The sequence below is a fragment of the Bombus huntii genome, unplaced genomic scaffold (genome assembly GCF_024542735.1).
Source record: "Bombus huntii isolate Logan2020A unplaced genomic scaffold, iyBomHunt1.1 ctg00000057.1, whole genome shotgun sequence".
NCBI lineage: Eukaryota > Metazoa > Arthropoda > Insecta > Hymenoptera > Apidae > Bombus > Bombus huntii.
In genome coordinates, this window is record NW_026099318.1 from 1,012,636 (window position 1) to 1,035,440 (window position 22,805).

A 22,805-nucleotide genomic window follows, 5' to 3' on the forward strand; every position below is an offset into this window, starting at 1 on the left:
TTCATGATATTGTGTGTGTCAATACCGTGTGCTACTTTAATGTGATAGCATGGATTGTATTGTTACCGAATTTCAATAGTCATTGTTTTGATTATACGTGACTTGCATTTATGTAAGTCTCGTTTAATTTAGTTAATGTTTTGTGTATTGTGTTACCAGTTATTTCGTGTAGCATAACTTTATTCCTTCGCACCGAGGTCAGTTATGGTCTTGTCGTTAATATTTAGTTAGTCTATCTTGATTAATATATATATTTAACAAATATTTAAGAAACAATGGCGAGTGTAGTGGAATCGTTGGACGAAGAAATGGTTTTGACATTGTCGGAAAAGCTTAAAGCATGGGATGCGAACTTTCGCGATATGAGTGCAAAACTCGCCGAATTACAAAGCGGCTTATTCGAACTTAAAACAAAACAAGAACCTAAAACACCCGTATCGCCGCCGACAACGCAACAAGAGACGGTCCAGCCGAGTGGACATACCCAGCCAATTAAGCTAAAAGATGCGATCGAATCGGTGCCAGTGTTTGACGGATATCGACCATCGGTATTCCACTTTTTAAGAGCTTGTGAGCGCGCGCGAAATATGATTTCCAGATATCAAGAACCTCAATTGGTAAAATTGTTAGTAAATAAGCTCCGTGGACACGCGCTCCTCGCCATCGAAGACACAGAATTAATGAGTCTAAACGATTTCGGAAACAAATTAAAGGATCTATTCGGCCCAAAGAAATCTCTTAACGAATATAAAGGGGAATTAGGAACGATATTTCAACGACCCGGGGAAGACATATTAGATTATATGGATCGCGTTAGAAATCTTAGATTGGCAATAATGGACGGAGAAAGAGGCGACTACGGCATCATATCCCCCGATATCCAAGATACTATAGATTGGGAAACGAAAGAAGCTTTCGTTAAAGGACTTCCGAACGAGGTATATGTGCGAGTAAAAATAGCAGGGTACCATACTTTAGAAGATGCGTATCGTCAAGCCGTCAAAGCAACACACGAATTGAAACAAATAACCGATAGAACGCGACCCCAACGACCGACACCCTCGAACTATTACAGACGCGACAACGCACATCCTTCGAACACTAACAACAATATCAGGAACAACCGCCAAGATCGAAGATCGCTACCTCCATCGCAGAATTTTTTGAATTCTACAAGACAAAATATCACGTGTAACTATTGCAAAAAAACCCGGGCATCTAGTGAAAGACTGTTACAAATTTAAAGCCCGAGTAGATGCCGGATTAATCGTACCCTATGCTTCGAGACCATCGGGAAACCAAACACGTCCTTCGGGAGAATGGGGCGAGCCACGAAGGAACGATACGCCGAATCGCCCAAGAGTACAGGCGGCAACCAGGCGACCGGCGCCGACGGCAACAAACAGAACAAGGACAGCCACCCCCGCGAGATCGACTCCACCACCCATAACGAGAGACAGAGCGAACGCAATGCCGACCGTAAGATCGAACGAACAACCACTAAATATTGTGGGGGAGTCATCCCACAACCAAACGAGGTCACAGACAGAGAATCCAGAATCTCAAGGCAAAAGGAAAAGAGTGAAGCACAAGCAACCGGCGAAGGAAAATCATCAGGAGTTGAATTCAGATTCGGAAGGCGACCTCTCCGAATTATTTCAATAAAATTTAACGATTCCCCAACGAACCCAACTGCACGAATAGTTTCCCCAGATCTAAAGACTAAGACGAGTTTATTATTAGACTCTGGATCGGAAATCAACATTATCAAGAAACCTGCTTTACTCGATTCAGCCATCATCGACGAAAAGGAATCAATCGAAGTGCGAGGAATTACGGCAACGAGCCTGGTCTCCCTAGGGCAGACGGTAATACAGGTTGCGGGCCATCCGGTTGGTTTTCATCATAGTCGATGATTCATTGCTAATCGATCAAGACGGAATCCTAGGATCCGAATTTTTTGCAGGTTGTAAGGCTCGTTTAGATTATGAGGGAAAACATATCAGATGGGGAAATATTTATATTCCCTTCGATAGTAAAGAAAAAATAATTATACCGAAGCGAAGTTCAATAACGTGTTCAGTTAATATCGCTAATCCAGAGATAAAAGAGGGATTTATTCCAAGAATCGAGCCGAACAAGGGAATCTATTTTGGTAATGCAGTTGTGAGGAATCATAAAGGAAAAGGTTACATAAGAGTAATAAATACTACTTCGAGAGATTACGTATTTACAACACCAACGATGGTAATTAAAGAATTTGATAATCCCCCCCGCCCCCCACCCCGCTTCCTAGGACAGCGTGCAATACAGTTCTAAGATCGGAGGAAAGTAGATACGATAAAATAAATGAGTTACTACGACTCGAACATTTGAACGAAGAAGAAAAGGAAAATGCTAAAAAATTGATTCGTAATAATCAAGATAGGTTTCATATTCCAGGAGATACATTGGAAGCAACCGAAGTTCTGGAACATAGGATAATTACAACGGATAATATACCCATCAATACTAAACAGTATCGATATCCACCAATACATCGAGAAGAAATAAATCGACAGGTCCAAGAACTACTAGATACGGGCGTAGTGGAACCATCAATATCTCCATATAACTCCCCGTTATGGATTGTGCTCAAAAACCCGATTCGCAAGGAAATAAGCGCTGGAGATTAGTCATCGATTATAGAAAATTGAACGATATTACAGAAATATTGGATCAATTAGGAAGTGCAAAATATTTTTCCACGTTTGACTTGGCATCGGGCTTTCACCAGATCCGTATGTCACAGGAAGATGCCCACAAAACTGCATTTTCGACACCATACGGGCATTTTCAATTCAAAAGAATGCCCTTTGGATTAAAAGATGCCCCAGCAACATTTCAACGTTTGATGAATTCAATATTATCTGGTCTGCAAGGAATAGAACTATTCGTCTATCTGGATGACATAGTGATTTATTCCACGTCTCTCCAAGAACGCGAAATTAAATTTAATAAATTAATGGAAAGACTGAGGAAAGCTAAATTACGATTACAACCTGATAAGTGCGAATTTTTACGACACGAGGTGAATTATTTAGGACATATAATTAGTGAGGATGGCGTGAAACCCGACCCAAAGAAAGTCGAAGCCGTATCAAAATTTCCACGACCAAAGAGGGCGAAAAATATCAAACGATTTCTGGGACTAGCAGGATATTACAGAAGATTTATACCCGATTTCCCCAAGGTCGCGAAACCATTGACACAACTATTAAAGAAAGACACTCCCTTTAAATGGACAGAAAATCAAGAAAACGCATTCAATAATTTAAAGACAGCGTTAGTGACGAAACCCATCCTGCAATATCCAGACTTTTCTAAACCCTTTAACCTTACTACAGACGCATCAGGATATGCAATAAGCGGTGTACTGAGTCAAGGGCCAATCGGAAAGGATTTGCCGATTGCGTATGCCTCAAGGCTATTAAATCCCGCCGAACGAAACTACTCTACCATAGAAAAGGAGTGTCTGGCAATTGTTTACAGCGCAATGCACTTCCGACCGTATCTTTACGGAAGAAAGTTTACCATCGTAACCGATCATAAACCTTTAGCGTGGATGCATTCTATCAAAGATCCTACTTCAAGAATTTGGAAATGGAAATTAAAGTTATCGGACTTCGAATTTGATATTGTATACAAAGAAGGCAGGGCGAACGCAAACGCAGACGCATTATCTAGGAACCCTCCGGAAGTTTGTTTACCAATCAGAAAGAGAGAGGAAGTCTCACCGATTCGCTATCCTGTCTCAAAAAGATTCGAAATAGATACGTCAACCGAAGACTCTCCCATATTCGAAGCTAAACCACACGTCTTGCCTCAATCCAGTGATTCTAAAAATCAAGGAAAGGGTTTTACCCGAAAACATTTTACAATAGAAGAAACCCCCATAAAATATTTAGACCAAGCATTAGCAGAAATCGATGTAAGTACAGATAGAGAAATAACCAATCGAGAAAAAGAAGGCACGGATACAACAAGCGAAAAAGAGACCTCCATTGTAATTCCAGAACTAATTCAACAACGAGAAAAGGACACGAGACCTACGATAATTGCGGAACTAAGAATTTCAGAAACCCGAGACTCAATTGCGAGAGTAAATGACCATAAAGTAGTATTTATAGATATACGTGGCAATCCGATAGATAAAGGAGCCTTAGAAATGAAGGAAACGGGAAAATTACCTCGTTATGAAGATTTAATGTTAGAAAAAGCAAGATTGAATTACGATTCTGGAAAATACATTGTATTCCTACCGATAAAGGAAAATAGAAATATTCCAATAACACCAGAAAATTTATTAAACTCGCTAAGATCTCTATTAGACGCAGTAAATGAGAAACAATACCCTGGCGATATACAATCAGAAAATTAAAGGAAATATTTATGGAAAAAACCTTAACCATCACCATTTGCACTGGGGAAGTAATTACCCCATTTGTGGAAGCGCGGAACAACATAATACGAGAAAAACATGAATCAAGCGTAGCAGGACACAAAGGAATAACAAAAACTTATCAAAGAATACGACAACATTACTATTGGGAAAATATGAAAAAGGAAATTCAAGATTACGTAAGAACATGTAAGGAATGTCAATTGAAGAAACTCACAAGAATAAAAGCAAAGCAACCAATGGTACTTACAGACACACCAGGTAAAGCGTTCGATAAGGTTAGTATGGATATTATAGGTCCATTACCAAAAACCCAAAAGGGAAACGAATATATATTAACTATCCAAGACTTATTAACAAAATACTCAATTGGGATTCCACTAGGAGGAATCTCTTCAGCCTCTCGGCCTATCTTAGCGGACGTTTTTGTAAAGCGATTTATTTGTCGTTTCGGGTCACCGAGAGCTATTCTCACTGATCAAGGAACGAACTTTACATCCTCACTAATGAAGAAAGTAGCAAAGAGATTCCGCATCAAACAATATACCACGACGGCATATCATCCACAAAGTAACGGTTCAATCGAAAGATCTCACCACGTGCTGATAGAATATCTCAAATTATACATTGAAAATTCCAAAAATTGGGACGAATGGGTAGAATTAGCTATGTTTTCCTATAATACCTCTGTACACGAAGGAACGAAATTCTCCCCGCACGAATTAGTTTTTGGACATCTAGCCAGAGAACCTATTGGTGAAGTAATAATCGAAGAGAACATGGAACCAACTTACGCAGAATATCTCGAAGATCTGTTCGATAAAATTAACACCGTACAACGAATGGCGAGAGAAAATTTGATAAAATCCAAACTAAGATCAAAAGAATATTACGACCGACGAATCAACCCCCAAGATTTTAAAATAGGAGATTCGATATATTTACTAAAAGAACCCAGTAAAGGAAAATTCTCCGATCAATATACTGGACCATACAAAGTGCTAGAAATCTTGCAGAACCAAAACGTCAAGATCGAAGTAAAAGGGATTCCGCGAACGGTGCATTTAAACAAGTTAAAACTAGCGCATAATCGAAATAAGCAATGAATAAAGCGATTTCAGTGGGCAACGTAGTGCGGTAGTATATGTTATAGTGCTGTTCGTCGAATAATACAGATATCGAACACCTAAAAGGAAAAAGGAAAATTATTATACGTGTTTCAATTATTGCTTAAATATAAAACGTGTTAACTTAATGAACAATTAACTAGTGAAAGTGAAAGTTACCTTGTGAACAAGTGATCAACATACAAGAAAGTGTACGTGCAAGTATAGGTTATGGATCGTTGTTCGTGGAACACAATGTATGACAGCTACCTAAAATAAGTGAATAAATTAGTTTCAATTGTCTCAGTGCAAAATACAAGGTTACTAAATGTTATAACTATATTATGGATAAATCAAAAGGAGGTGTAACACTGTCCGTCGAATAATACAGATAGCGAAAACCTAAAAAGAAAAAGGGAAAATTATTATGTGTACTCCAATTATTGTTTGAATATACAACGTGTCGATTCAATAAATAATTAAAAGAGGGGAAGTGAAAGTTACCTTGTAAACAAGTAATCATCAAACAAGAAGGTCTACATGCAAAATATGATATGGCTCCCTGCTTGCGGGACACCATGTACCAGCTGAAAATAAACGAACGAATTGACTTCAATTGCCTTAATGCAAAGAGCAGCATCGCTAAATGTTATAACGGTGCCTTGGAGGCGTGGCAGTGTTCGTCGAATGACACAGATAGCGGAAACTTGGAAAAAGAAAAGAAGTTTATTACGAGTGTTCCAATTACTGTTTGAATGTAAAACGTGTTAGTTCAACGAACAACGAAAACAGTGAAAGTGCAACTTACCTCGTGAACAATCAATCACCATACAAGGAAGTGTACATGCATGGATTTCGCAGATTAACAAGAAGAAATAAAATAGCTGATAAATATAGAAAGTGGTTAGAAAATAATTAAGATAGATTAATTGAGAGTTAGTAATAAATATAACCGGAGTAAAAGGATATTTTATTGTGTATTAATCTACGTAGTATTGTTATATTATTATATCTAACATGTAGAAGTGGATTTTGTACGCATATATGTATATAGTTACAATCCAAGTAGTATTCATAATATTTATTTTCACTGATAACAAGTACGTAAAACCTAAAATAAAACAAAGGTTTTAACAATAAAAAAAAAACAAAAAAATAGGGGGAAGAAGAAAAAAAAGAAGAAAAAAAAGGAAAGAAAAAAAATATAATATATATAAATATAAAATTTTCTTTTTCTATAAAAGGTTATTCCTATTTCTGATAAACTCGAGAAACGAAAACATTATACCATGATACACTGACACAAAGATACACCACACAGGAGAAACTAATAGAGAACGCTTTAAGCTTGGCAAACTTACCGCCCGACGAATTTCCATACACCATAACCAAAACCCAGGACACATGGCTTTGATTGTTATTTAATAAGGTTTTGGGTTTATAAAATAACGATTCACTTAGATTCGTTTTCTCCAATATATTTCAGTCTTATAACACGTCTTATCACACAGGAATCTCCAAGTCAATAGAACAACGTGGTCGACTTCTAAGACAAAAGAGCGTCGTTAGAAGTCGTACCAACTTAGCTTGTAGTAAGCAGCGATCATACCAACTTAACATTTCTCAACACTCCCCTTTGATCGCTAGTTTCTACAAGCCCCATAGCTTTGGTAAATTGCTGGGTCTTAATCCTATTTAGGCCTTTGGTGAGAATGTCAGCCACATTCTCAGGACTAGGTACATAAGTATAATCTAGTATCCCCCTCGATACGCAGTTCTTAACGTAAAAGTAGCGCACTTGGACGTGCTTAGAACTCTCAGCAACTATTTCGTCCTTTGACCATGAAATAGCTCCGATATTATCGCAGAATATCTTGCAGGGGCGATGGCAATATGACAGTTGACCCAATTCCTTTAACAGTAAAGAAATCCACACTGTTTCCCTTGCTGCTTCCTGCATTGCCACAAATTCCGCTTCGCACGTCGATTGAGCTATAATCGGTTGTTTTTTGGATAGCCAGGATATCGCACCACCAGCGAGTATGAACACATACCCGCTCCTGGATTTCCTGTCTACCGTACAACCCGCAAAATCCGAGTCGCAAAACACCTTCAGAGGTTGCCCGGTCCTTTGGTATACTAACTTCAAGTCTTTGGTCTTTAGTAAATATCTGAATACCCGCTTCGCTGCTTTCCAATCGGATACAGTCGGATTCGCGCATCTTTGGCTTAGTTTCCCTATTGCACACGCAACATCAGGACGACTTACAGTAGCTACATACATTATGTGCCCCACAGCTTGTTCATATAATTTAATAAATGTTCGAGAGGCTCATCACGTTCAATATCAAAACCAGCCTCGCATTCTCTAGCTAGCGGTGTCGACACTCCCACCACCCCAACCTCACGAGTAATGTCAAACAGATCCAGCATTTGACCTATCTGTACAGATTGATCGAATACTACAGTGGTGCTGTTTGGCTTACTCAGGTGGATGGACAGAAATTGAGTGTCTACGCCTAGCATTCTAACATCTAATTTGTCCTTAATCCTAGTTTTGAATATCTCAATCCACTCATTCGTCCCAAACACGAGGATGTCGTCCACATACACAGCTACAATAAATTTTTTAGACGCATATATATATATATATAAATATATTTCAATCAATCAATTTGGAGAGTTACATATAAGTATAAACATATATGCCGAACATGTAATAACCTAGTAAATATTAGAGACAGTGCTTCCAATACTATGCAATAAATACAATATTATCAATTTATGAAATAAAAGTATACATGAAGTCAAAAACTAATAGTTTAACGAATACATAAAACATACAATATTGTATTATTAAAGAAATGAAGGTTACATTGTCAGAAATATATATATGTCGGAGATGAAAGGAAAGCCGAAGCCTTTCCTTGGAAATTTTGGGAACATCCTCTAGTACCTTAGCCTAGATTTTATTATAGTTGTAATTGCTTAAGATTTGTAATAAGCGAGATTGGGTTCGAGGTGACAATCGGTCGCTGAACGTAGCCACGGTCACGGGATGGATGTTTTATCTAACGGAGGTCTGGAGTGGTTGTATGTGTTTTCCGAGAAATGTGGTTGTGGCGGCATGCGGCCTCGAGAGCGGGCCGAGCCACGTGTGATGTTGCCTCGGAGGTGCCGATGCAATGGGACATACATTGTATTAGTAATCAAAACTCCAGGCAGAAACTGCCTAGCAACGGCGTTTGGAACTTTCTCGATGCTTCCAACGAGTGTGCCTAGCAACGGCGTTTGGAACCTTCTCGATGCTTCCAAACGGATATAGAAAACAAAATGCAATCGTACAGGGAGAAAAATCTCCACGAGGCTGGCATTCTTGCGACTGCCTTGGAGAGTGATACATCGAGCATTTACGACGATCGCATTTGCGTCTAAGTTAGTTTCGCTTAGTAAGGAGTTATCCCGGTGACCGTGGATTCGTTTGAACTCAAACATTGCTAATAGTATTATTTAATTTAATTATTCGTAGATCGTATTATTCATTAGGCTTAGTGTTTGTTAGACTTATTATTAGTCGTACTTATTATTTGTTAAGCTTAGTGATAGACCTGTATATACGTGTAAATAAAATCTCGGCTTTGTGAAACGATGGCTAGTCCACATGAAGAGTCGTCGCGCGCCCAAAATTCGAATCGTGATCCGACATACATATATGCGTACGTATTGGTAAGTAGTATAAATGAGATTTGTTTTATTGTTATAAATATATAAGTATATATCATCAATAGGAATAAATATCACAAATGTACCTTGTCTTGGAGTATATATATATATATATTCATGTTGTTCCATCCGTCGTTCAGAAAATGGTTGATGAGTTCGCCATCAGTTCTGTACACACATATAAAAATAGTTAATGTATATATGTGGTATCGTGAGTGAGAGGCCTGGGAGTTGGCGGGTGATCCGCGTGGAATGTCGCGAGAGCCGAGGCGTTTGTTTTTGATCGCGTAGTTTTGGAAAGAGGAGACCTACGTGATCTTGGCCACGAGCGGTTGCCAAGGGACGGGAGAAAAGGAATCAACAAACAGAGTTTGCGAGTGGCGTTGCCGAGAGAGTGTTGATTGCATTTTGTGAAAGTCGAGTCGTTATCTAATTATTTAGTTGTGCTGTTTTCTGTACGTTTGGTGTGAATAGTTCAGGTTGAACAACAATCGTCTGTTTCTGTCCGATTAACATCTGTATCATCCATTCCTTGTAAATATATTATATCACGATATTACATATATATATTATTTATTTTTTTTTATATATATAATTTTCGTTTGGATCTGTTCCTTTGTACGAATACTGTATCCCTGTATATAATATAATATATATAATATGTTATAATTATGTTAGTTGTTATTTATTATATATATTTTCCTTAACTCTCTCCCCCTTTTCCTTGTTTTTTTTTTTTTTTTTTTTTTATTAGTACCTAACATTGCTATTATGATGCTGTATTGTATTGCATTGGCTGTTATTTGTATGTGCGCGCGACGAATTTTTCAACATGGTCGCTCGCGTGTCTCTTTGGTATGGCGTTGGTTTAATGTCAACAGTAACGTGTTGTTGAAATAACTAATTAATTGTTAATCACTATAATTTTATTTAGTAGTGTTTTGTAATATTGTTTTGTGTTTCATGATATTGTGTGTGTCAATACCGTGTGCTACTTTAATGTGATAGCATGGATTGTATTGTTACCGAATTTCAATAGTCATTGTTTTGATTATACGTGACTTGCATTTATGTAAGTCTCGTTTAATTTAGTTAATGTTTTGTGTATTGTGTTACCAGTTATTTCGTGTAGCATAACTTTATTCCTTCGCACCGAGGTCAGTTATGGTCTTGTCGTTAATATTTAGTTAGTCTATCTTGATTAATATATATATTTAACAAATATTTAAGAAACAATGGCGAGTGTAGTGGAATCGTTGGACGAAGAAATGGTTTTGACATTGTCGGAAAAGCTTAAAGCATGGGATGCGAACTTTCGCGATATGAGTGCAAAACTCGCCGAATTACAAAGCGGCTTATTCGAACTTAAAACAAAACAAGAACCTAAAACACCCGTATCGCCGCCGACAACGCAACAAGAGACGGTCCAGCCGAGTGGACATACCCAGCCAATTAAGCTAAAAGATGCGATCGAATCGGTGCCAGTGTTTGACGGATATCGACCATCGGTATTCCACTTTTTAAGAGCTTGTGAGCGCGCGCGAAATATGATTTCCAGATATCAAGAACCTCAATTGGTAAAATTGTTAGTAAATAAGCTCCGTGGACACGCGCTCCTCGCCATCGAAGACACAGAATTAATGAGTCTAAACGATTTCGGAAACAAATTAAAGGATCTATTCGGCCCAAAGAAATCTCTTAACGAATATAAAGGGGAATTAGGAACGATATTTCAACGACCCGGGGAAGACATATTAGATTATATGGATCGCGTTAGAAATCTTAGATTGGCAATAATGGACGGAGAAAGAGGCGACTACGGCATCATATCCCCCGATATCCAAGATACTATAGATTGGGAAACGAAAGAAGCTTTCGTTAAAGGACTTCCGAACGAGGTATATGTGCGAGTAAAAATAGCAGGGTACCATACTTTAGAAGATGCGTATCGTCAAGCCGTCAAAGCAACACACGAATTGAAACAAATAACCGATAGAACGCGACCCCAACGACCGACACCCTCGAACTATTACAGACGCGACAACGCACATCCTTCGAACACTAACAACAATATCAGGAACAACCGCCAAGATCGAAGATCGCTACCTCCATCGCAGAATTTTTTGAATTCTACAAGACAAAATATCACGTGTAACTATTGCAAAAAACCCGGGCATCTAGTGAAAGACTGTTACAAATTTAAAGCCCGAGTAGATGCCGGATTAATCGTACCCTATGCTTCGAGACCATCGGGAAACCAAACACGTCCTTCGGGAGAATGGGGCGAGCCACGAAGGAACGATACGCCGAATCGCCCAAGAGTACAGGCGGCAACCAGGCGACCGGCGCCGACGGCAACAAACAGAACAAGGACAGCCACCCCCGCGAGATCGACTCCACCACCCATAACGAGAGACAGAGCGAACGCAATGCCGACCATAAGATCGAACGAACAACCACTAAATATTGTGGGGGAGTCATCCCACAACCAAACGAGGTCACAGACAGAGAATCCAGAATCTCAAGGCAAAAGGAAAAGAGTGAAGCACAAGCAACCGGCGAAGGAAAATCATCAGGAGTTGAATTCAGATTCGGAAGGCGACCTCTCCGAATTATTTCAATAAAATTTAACGATTCCCCAACGAACCCAACTGCACGAATAGTTTCCCCAGATCTAAAGACTAAGACGAGTTTATTATTAGACTCTGGATCGGAAATCAACATTATCAAGAAACCTGCTTTACTCGATTCAGCCATCATCGACGAAAAGGAATCAATCGAAGTGCGAGGAATTACGGCAACGAGCCTGGTCTCCCTAGGGCAGACGGTAATACAGGTTGCGGGCCATCCGGTTGGTTTTCATCACAGTCGATGATTCATTGCTAATCGATCAAGACGGAATCCTAGGATCCGAATTTTTTGCAGGTTGTAAGGCTCGTTTAGATTATGAGGGAAAACATATCAGATGGGGAAATATTTATATTCCCTTCGATAGTAAAGAAAAAATAATTATACCGAAGCGAAGTTCAATAACGTGTTCAGTTAATATCGCTAATCCAGAGATAAAAGAGGGATTTATTCCAAGAATCGAGCCGAACAAGGGAATCTATTTTGGTAATGCAGTTGTGAGGAATCATAAAGGAAAAGGTTACATAAGAGTAATAAATACTACTTCGAGAGATTACGTATTTACAACACCAACGATGGTAATTAAAGAATTTGAAAATCCCCCCCGCCCCCCACCCCGCTTCCTAGGACAGCGTGCAATACAGTTCTAAGATCGGAGGAAAGTAGATACGATAAAATAAATGAGTTACTACGACTCGAACATTTGAACGAAGAAGAAAAGGAAAATGCTAAAAAATTGATTCGTAATAATCAAGATAGGTTTCATATTCCAGGAGATACATTGGAAGCAACCGAAGTTCTGGAACATAGGATAATTACAACGGATAATATACCCATCAATACTAAACAGTATCGATATCCACCAATACATCGAGAAGAAATAAATCGACAGGTCCAAGAACTACTAGATACGGACGTAGTGGAACCATCAATATCTCCATATAACTCCCCGTTATGGATTGTGCTCAAAAACCCGATTCGCAAGGAAATAAGCGCTGGAGATTAGTCATCGATTATAGAAAATTGAACGATAAAACGATTGGCGATGCCTTCCCACTACCCAACATTACAGAAATATTGGATCAATTAGGAAGTGCAAAATATTTTTCCACGTTTGACTTGGCATCGGGCTTTCACCAGATCCGTATGTCACAGGAAGATGCCCACAAAACTGCATTTTCGACACCATACGGGCATTTTCAATTCAAAAGAATGCCCTTTGGATTAAAAGATGCCCCAGCAACATTTCAACGTTTGATGAATTCAATATTATCTGGTCTGCAAGGAATAGAACTATTCGTCTATCTGGATGACATAGTGATTTATTCCACGTCTCTCCAAGAACGCGAAATTAAATTTAATAAATTAATGGAAAGACTGAGGAAAGCTAAATTACGATTACAACCTGATAAGTGCGAATTTTTACGACACGAGGTGAATTATTTAGGACATATAATTAGTGAGGATGGCGTGAAACCCGACCCAAAGAAAGTCGAAGCCGTATCAAAATTTCCACGACCAAAGAGGGCGAAAAATATCAAACGATTTCTGGGACTAGCAGGATATTACAGAAGATTTATACCCGATTTCCCCAAGGTCGCGAAACCATTGATACAACTATTAAAGAAAGATACTCCCTTTAAATGGACAGAAAATCAAGAAAACGCATTCAATAATTTAAAGACAGCGTTAGTGACGAAACCCATCCTGCAATATCCAGACTTTTCTAAACCCTTTAACCTTACTACAGACGCATCAGGATATGCAATAAGCGGTGTACTGAGTCAAGGGCCAATCGGAAAGGATTTGCCGATTGCGTATGCCTCAAGGCTATTAAATCCCGCCGAACGAAACTACTCTACCATAGAAAAGGAGTGTCTGGCAATTGTTTACAGCGCAATGCACTTCCGACCGTATCTTTACGGAAGAAAGTTTACCATCGTAACCGATCATAAACCTTTAGCGTGGATGCATTCTATCAAAGATCCTACTTCAAGAATTTGGAAATGGAAATTAAAGTTATCGGACTTCGAATTTGATATTGTATACAAAGAAGGCAGGGCGAACGCAAACGCAGACGCATTATCTAGGAACCCTCCGGAAGTTTGTTTACCAATCAGAAAGAGAGAGGAAGTCTCACCGATTCGCTATCCTGTCTCAAAAAGATTCGAAATAGATACGTCAACCGAAGATTCTCCCATATTCGAAGCTAAACCACACGTCTTGCCTCAATCCAGTGATTCTAAAAATCAAGGAAAGGGTTTTACCCGAAAACATTTTACAATAGAAGAAACCCCCATAAAATATTTAGACCAAGCATTAGCAGAAATCGATGTAAGTACAGATAGAGCAATAACCAATCGAGAAAAAGAAGGCACGGATACAACAAGCGAAAAAGAGACCTCCACTGTAATTCCAGAACTAATTCAACAACGAGAAAAGGACACGAGACCTACGATAATTGCGGAACTAAGAATTTCAGAAACCCGAGACTCAATTGCGAGAGTAAATGACCATAAAGTAGTATTTATAGATATACATGGCAATCCGATAGATAAAGGAGCCTTAGAAATGAAGGAAACGGGAAAGTTACCTCGTTATGAAGATTTAATGTTAGAAAAAGCAAGATTGAATTACGATTCTGGAAAATACATTGTATTCCTACCGATAAAGGAAAATAGAAATATTCCAATAACACCAGAAAATTTATTAAACTCGTTAAGATCTCTATTAGACGCAGTAAATGAGAAACAATACCCTGGCGATATACAATCAGAAAATTAAAGGAAATATTTATGGAAAAAACCTTAACCATCACCATTTGCACTGGGGAAGTAATTACCCCATCTGTGGAAGCGCGGAACAACATAATACGAGAAAAACATGAATCAAGCGTAGCAGGACACAAAGGAATAACAAAAACTTATCAAAGAATACGACAACATTACTATTGGGAAAATATGAAAAAGGAAATTCAAGATTACGTAAGAACATGTAAGGAATGTCAATTGAAGAAACTCACAAGAATAAAAGCAAAGCAACCAATGGTACTTACAGACACACCAGGTAAAGCGTTCGATAAGGTTAGTATGGATATTATAGGTCCATTACCAAAAACCCAAAAGGGAAACGAATATATATTAACTATCCAAGACTTATTAACAAAATACTCAATTGGGATTCCACTAGGAGGAATCTCTTCAGCCTCTCGGCCTATCTTAGCGGACGTTTTTGTAAAGCGATTTATTTGTCGTTTCGGGTCACCGAGAGCTATTCTCACTGATCAAGGAACGAACTTTACATCCTCACTAATGAAGAAAGTAGCAAAGAGATTCCGCATCAAACAATATACCACGACGGCATATCATCCACAAAGTAACGGTTCAATCGAAAGATCTCACCACGTGCTGATAGAATATCTCAAATTATACATTGAAAATTCCAAAAATTGGGACGAATGGGTAGAATTAGCTATGTTTTCCTATAATACCTCTGTACACGAAGGAACGAAATTCTCCCCGCACGAATTAGTTTTTGGACATCTAGCCAGAGAACCTATTGGTGAAGTAATAATCGAAGAGAACATGGAACCAACTTACGCAGAATATCTCGAAGATCTGTTCGATAAAATTAACACCGTACAACGAATGGCGAGAGAAAATTTGATAAAATCCAAACTAAGATCAAAAGAATATTACGACCGACGAATCAACCCCCAAGATTTTAAAATAGGAGATTCGATATATTTACTAAAAGAACCCAGTAAAGGAAAATTCTCCGATCAATATACTGGACCATACAAAGTGCTAGAAATCTTGCAGAACCAAAACGTCAAGATCGAAGTAAAAGGGATTCCGCGAACGGTGCATTTAAACAAGTTAAAACTAGCGCATAATCGAAATAAGCAATGAATAAAGCGATTTCAGTGGGCAACGTAGTGCGGTAGTATATGTTATAGTGCTGTTCGTCGAATAATACAGATATCGAACACCTAAAAGGAAAAAGGAAAATTATTATACGTGTTTCAATTATTGCTTAAATATAAAACGTGTTAACTTAATGAACAATTAACTAGTGAAAGTGAAAGTTACCTTGTGAACAAGTGATCAACATACAAGAAAGTGTACGTGCAAGTATAGGTTATGGATCGTTGTTCGTGGAACACAATGTATGACAGCTACCTAAAATAAGTGAATAAATTAGTTTCAATTGTCTCAGTGCAAAATACAAGGTTACTAAATGTTATAACTATATTATGGATAAATCAAAAGGAGGTGTAACACTGTCCGTCGAATAATACAGATAGCGAAAACCTAAAAAGAAAAAGGGAAAATTATTATGTGTACTCCAATTATTGTTTGAATATACAACGTGTCGATTCAATAAATAATTAAAAGAGGGGAAGTGAAAGTTACCTTGTAAACAAGTAATCATCAAACAAGAAGGTCTACATGCAAAATATGATATGGCTCCCTGCTTGCGGGACACCATGTACCAGCTGAAAATAAACGAACGAATTGACTTCAATTGCCTTAATGCAAAGAGCAGCATCGCTAAATGTTATAACGGTGCCTTGGAGGCGTGGCAGTGTTCGTCGAATGACACAGATAGCGGAAACTTGGAAAAAGAAAAGAAGTTTATTACGAGTGTTCCAATTACTGTTTGAATGTAAAACGTGTTAGTTCAACGAACAACGAAAACAGTGAAAGTGCAACTTACCTCGTGAACAATCAATCACCATACAAGGAAGTGTACATGCATGGATTTCGCAGATTAACAAGAAGAAATAAAATAGCTGATAAATATAGAAAGTGGTTAGAAAATAATTAAGATAGATTAATTGAGAGTTAGTAATAAATATAACCGGAGTAAAAGGATATTTTATTGTGTATTAATCTACGTAGTATTGTTATATTATTATATCTAACATGTAGAAGTGGATTTTGTACGCATATATGTATATAGTTACAATCCAAGTAGTATTCATAATATTTATTTTCACTGATAACAAGTACGTAAAACCTAAAATAAAACAAAGGTTTTAACAATAAAAAAAAAAACTAAAAAAAAGGGGGAAGAAGAAAAAAAAAGAAGAAAAAAAAAGGAAAGAAAAAAATATAATATATATAAATATAAAATTTTCTTTTTCTATAAAAGGTTATTCCTATTTCTGATAAACTCGAGAAACGAAAACATTATACCATGATACACTGACACAAAGATACACCACACAGAAGAAACTAATAGAGAACGCTTTAAGCTTGGCAAACTTACCGCCCGACGAATTTCCATACACCATAACCAAAACCCAGGACACATGGCTTTGATTGTTATTTAATAAGGTTTTGGGTTTATAAAATAACGATTCACTTAGATTCGTTTTCTCCAATATATTTCAGTCTTATAACACGTCTTACCACACAGGAATCTCCAAGTCAATAGAACAACGTGGTCGACTTCTAAGACAAAAGAGCGTCGTTAGAAGTCGTACCAACTTAGCTTGTAGTAAGCAGCGATCATACCAACTTAACATTTCTCAACACTCCCCTTTGATCGCTAGTTTCAACAAGCCCCATAGCTTTGGTAAATTGCTGGGTCTTAATCCTATTTAGGTCTTTGGTGAGAATGTCAGCCACATTCTCAGGACTAGGTACATAAGTATAATCTAGTATCCCCCTCGATACGCAGTTCTTAACGTAAAAGTAGCGCACTTGGACGTGCTTAGAACTCTCAGCAACTATTTCGTCCTTTGACCATGAAATAGCTCCGATATTATCGCAGAATATCTTGCAGGGGCGATGGCAATATGACAGTTGACCCAACTCCTTTAACAGTAAAGAAATCCACACTGTTTCCCTTGCTGCTTCCTGCATTGCCACAAATTCCGCTTCGCACGTCGATTGAGCTATAATCGGTTGTTTTTTGGATAGCCAGGATATCGCACCACCAGCGAGTATGAACACATACCCGCTCCTGGATTTCCTGTCTACCGTACAACCCGCAAAATCCGAGTCGCAAAACACCTTCAGAGGTTGCCCGGTCCTTTGGTATACTAACTTCAAGTCTTTGGTCTTTAGTAAATATCTGAATACCCGCTTCGCTGCTTTCCAATCGGATACAGTCGGATTCGCGCATCTTTGGCTTAGTTTCCCTATTGCACACGCAACATCAGGACGACTTACAGTAGCTACATACATTATGTGCCCCACAGCTTGTTCATATAATTTACTGTCGAGAGGCTCATCACGTTCAATATCAAAACCAGCCTCGCATTCTCTAGCTAGCGGTGTCGACACTCCCACCACCCCAACCTCACGAGTAATGTCAAACAGATCCAGCATTTGACCTATCTGTACAGATTGATCGAATACTACAGTGGTGCTGTTTGGCTTACTCAGGTGGATGGACAGAAATTGAGTGTCTACGCCTAGCATTCTAACATCTAATTTGTCCTTAATCCTAGTTTTGAATATCTCAATCCACTCATTCGTCCCAAACACGAGGATGTCGTCCACATACACAGCTACAATAAATTTTTTAGACGCATATATATATATATAAATATATTTCAATCAATCAATTTGGAGAGTTACATATAAGTATAAACATATATGCCGAACATGTAATAACCTAGTAAATATTAGAGACAGTGCTTCCAATACTATGCAATAAATACAATATTATCAATTTATGAAATAAAAGTATACATGAAGTCAAAAACTAATAGTTTAACGAATACATAAAACATACAATATTGTATTATTAAAGAAATGAAGGTTACATTGTCAGAAATATATATATGTCGGAGATGAAAGGAAAGCCGAAGCCTTTCCTTGGAAATTTTGGGAACATCCTCTAGTACCTTAGCCTAGATTTTATTATAGTTGTAATTGCTTAAGATTTGTAATAAGCGAGATTGGGTTCGAGGTGACAATCGGTCGCTGAACGTAGCCACGGTCACGGGATGGATGTTTTATCTAACGGAGGTCTGGAGTGGTTGTATGTGTTTTCCGAGAAATGTGGTTGTGGCGGCATGCGGCCTCGAGAGCGGGCCGAGCCACGTGTGATGTTGCCTCGGAGGTGCCGATGCAATGGGACATACATTGTATTAGTAATCAAAACTCCAGGCAGAAACTGCCTAGCAACGGCGTTTGGAACTTTCTCGATGCTTCCAACGAGTGTGCCTAGCAACGGCGTTTGGAACCTTCTCGATGCTTCCAAACGGATATAGAAAACAAAATGCAATCGTACAGGGAGAAAAATCTCCACGAGGCTGGCATTCTTGCGACTGCCTTGGAGAGTGATACATCGAGCATTTACGACGATCGCATTTGCGTCTAAGTTAGTTTCGCTTAGTAAGGAGTTATCCCGGTGACCGTGGATTCGTTTGAACTCAAACATTGCTAATAGTATTATTTAATTTAATTATTCGTAGATCGTATTATTCATTAGGCTTAGTGTTTGTTAGACTTATTATTAGTCGTACTTATTATTTGTTAAGCTTAGTGATAGACCTGTATATACGTGTAAATAAAATCTCGGCTTTGTGAAACGATGGCTAGTCCACATGAAGAGTCGTCGCGCGCCCAAAATTCGAATCGTGATCCGACATACATATATGCGTACGTATTGGTAAGTAGTATAAATGAGATTTGTTTTATTGTTATAAATATATAAGTATATATCATCAATAGGAATAAATATCACAAATGTACCTTGTCTTGGAGTATATATATATATATATTCATGTTGTTCCATCCGTCGTTCAGAAAATGGTTGATGAGTTCGCCATCAGTTCTGTACACACATATAAAAATAGTTAATGTATATATGTGGTATCGTGAGTGAGAGGCCTGGGAGTTGGCGGGTGATCCGCGTGGAATGTCGCGAGAGCCGAGGCGTTTGTTTTTGATCGCGTAGTTTTGGAAAGAGGAGACCTACGTGATCTTGGCCACGAGCGGTTGCCAAGGGACGGGAGAAAAGGAATCAACAAACAGAGTTTGCGAGTGGCGTTGCCGAGAGAGTGTTGATTGCATTTTGTGAAAGTCGAGTCGTTATCTAATTATTTAGTTGTGCTGTTTTCTGTACGTTTGGTGTGAATAGTTCAGGTTGAACAACAATCGTCTGTTTCTGTCCGATTAACATCTGTATCATCCATTCCTTGTAAATATATTATATCACGATATTACATATATATATTATTTATTTTTTTTTATATATATAATTTTCGTTTGGATCTGTTCCTTTGTACGAATACTGTATCCCTGTATATAATATAATATATATAATATGTTATAATTATGTTAGTTGTTATTTATTATATATATTTTCCTTAACTCTCTCCCCCTTTTCCTTGTTTTTCTTTTTTTTTTTTTTTTATTAGTACCTAACATTGCTATTATGATGCTGTATTGTATTGCATTGGCTGTTATTTGTATGTGCGCGCGACGAATTTTTCAACATGGTCGCTCGCGTGTCTCTTTGGTATGGCGTTGGTTTAATGTCAACAGTAACGTGTTGTTGAAATAACTAATTAATTGTTAATCACTATAATTTTATTTAGTAGTGTTTTGTAATATTGTTTTGTGTTTCATGATATTGTGTGTGTCAATACCGTGTGCTACTTTAATGTGATAGCATGGATTGTATTGTTACCGAATTTCAATAGTCATTGTTTTGATTATACGTGACTTGCATTTATGTAAGTCTCGTTTAATTTAGTTAATGTTTTGTGTATTGTGTTACCAGTTATTTCGTGTAGCATAACTTTATTCCTTCGCACCGAGGTCAGTTATGGTCTTGTCGTTAATATTTAGTTAGTCTATCTTGATTAATATATATATTTAACAAATATTTAAGAAACAATGGCGAGTGTAGTGGAATCGTTGGACGAAGAAATGGTTTTGACATTGTCGGAAAAGCTTAAAGCATGGGATGCGAACTTTCGCGATATGAGTGCAAAACTCGCCGAATTACAAAGCGGCTTATTCGAACTTAAAACAAAACAAGAACCTAAAACACCCGTATCGCCGCCGACAACGCAACAAGAGACGGTCCAGCCGAGTGGACATACCCAGCCAATTAAGCTAAAAGATGCGATCGAATCGGTGCCAGTGTTTGACGGATATCGACCATCGGTATTCCACTTTTTAAGAGCTTGTGAGCGCGCGCGAAATATGATTTCCAGATATCAAGAACCTCAATTGGTAAAATTGTTAGTAAATAAGCTCCGTGGACACGCGCTCCTCGCCATCGAAGACACAGAATTAATGAGTCTAAACGATTTCGGAAACAAATTAAAGGATCTATTCGGCCCAAAGAAATCTCTTAACGAATATAAAGGGGAATTAGGAACGATATTTCAACGACCCGGGGAAGACATATTAGATTATATGGATCGCGTTAGAAATCTTAGATTGGCAATAATGGACGGAGAAAGAGGCGACTACGGCATCATATCCCCCGATATCCAAGATACTATAGATTGGGAAACGAAAGAAGCTTTCGTTAAAGGACTTCCGAACGAGGTATATGTGCGAGTAAAAATAGCAGGGTACCATACTTTAGAAGATGCGTATCGTCAAGCCGTCAAAGCAACACACGAATTGAAACAAATAACCGATAGAACGCGACCCCAACGACCGACACCCTCGAACTATTACAGACGCGACAACGCACATCCTTCGAACACTAACAACAATATCAGGAACAACCGCCAAGATCGAAGATCGCTACCTCCATCGCAGAATTTTTTGAATTCTACAAGACAAAATATCACGTGTAACTATTGCAAAAAAACCCGGGCATCTAGTGAAAGACTGTTACAAATTTAAAGCCCGAGTAGATGCCGGATTAATCGTACCCTATGCTTCGAGACCATCGGGAAACCAAACACGTCCTTCGGGAGAATGGGGCGAGCCACGAAGGAACGATACGCCGAATCGCCCAAGAGTACAGGCGGCAACCAGGCGACCGGCGCCGACGGCAACAAACAGAACAAGGACAGCCACCCCCGCGAGATCGACTCCACCACCCATAACGAGAGACAGAGCGAACGCAATGCCGACCGTAAGATCGAACGAACAACCACTAAATATTGTGGGGGAGTCATCCCACAACCAAACGAGGTCACAGACAGAGAATCCAGAATCTCAAGGCAAAAGGAAAAGAGTGAAGCACAAGCAACCGGCGAAGGAAAATCATCAGGAGTTGAATTCAGATTCGGAAGGCGACCTCTCCGAATTATTTCAATAAAATTTAACGATTCCCCAACGAACCCAACTGCACGAATAGTTTCCCCAGATCTAAAGACTAAGACGAGTTTATTATTAGACTCTGGATCGGAAATCAACATTATCAAGAAACCTGCTTTACTCGATTCAGCCATCATCGACGAAAAGGAATCAATCGAAGTGCGAGGAATTACGGCAACGAGCCTGGTCTCCCTAGGGCAGACGGTAATACAGGTTGCGGGCCATCCGGTTGGTTTTCATCATAGTCGATGATTCATTGCTAATCGATCAAGACGGAATCCTAGGATCCGAATTTTTTGCAGGTTGTAAGGCTCGTTTAGATTATGAGGGAAAACATATCAGATGGGGAAATATTTATATTCCCTTCGATAGTAAAGAAAAAATAATTATACCGAAGCGAAGTTCAATAACGTGTTCAGTTAATATCGCTAATCCAGAGATAAAAGAGGGATTTATTCCAAGAATCGAGCCGAACAAGGGAATCTATTTTGGTAATGCAGTTGTGAGGAATCATAAAGGAAAAGGTTACATAAGAGTAATAAATACTACTTCGAGAGATTACGTATTTACAACACCAACGATGGTAATTAAAGAATTTGATAATCCCCCCAGCCCCCCACCCCGCTTCCTAGTACAGCGTGCAATACAGTTCTA

The 22,805-nt window shown here is 38.6% G+C and overlaps 1 protein-coding gene across 1 annotated transcript in view; it reads left to right on the forward strand.

The window, feature by feature from the left end:
* Positions 1-10,487: 10,487 nt before the first annotated feature.
* Positions 10,488-22,805, forward strand: part of LOC126875766 (uncharacterized) — a 56,709-nt gene continuing 44,391 nt past the window's right edge. The window contains exon 1 of the mRNA XM_050638639.1: positions 10,488-11,767. Within this exon, the coding sequence (XP_050494596.1) occupies positions 10,506-11,767 (1,262 nt within the window). The 5' untranslated portion in view covers positions 10,488-10,505. The remainder of the gene's footprint in view (positions 11,768-22,805) is intronic.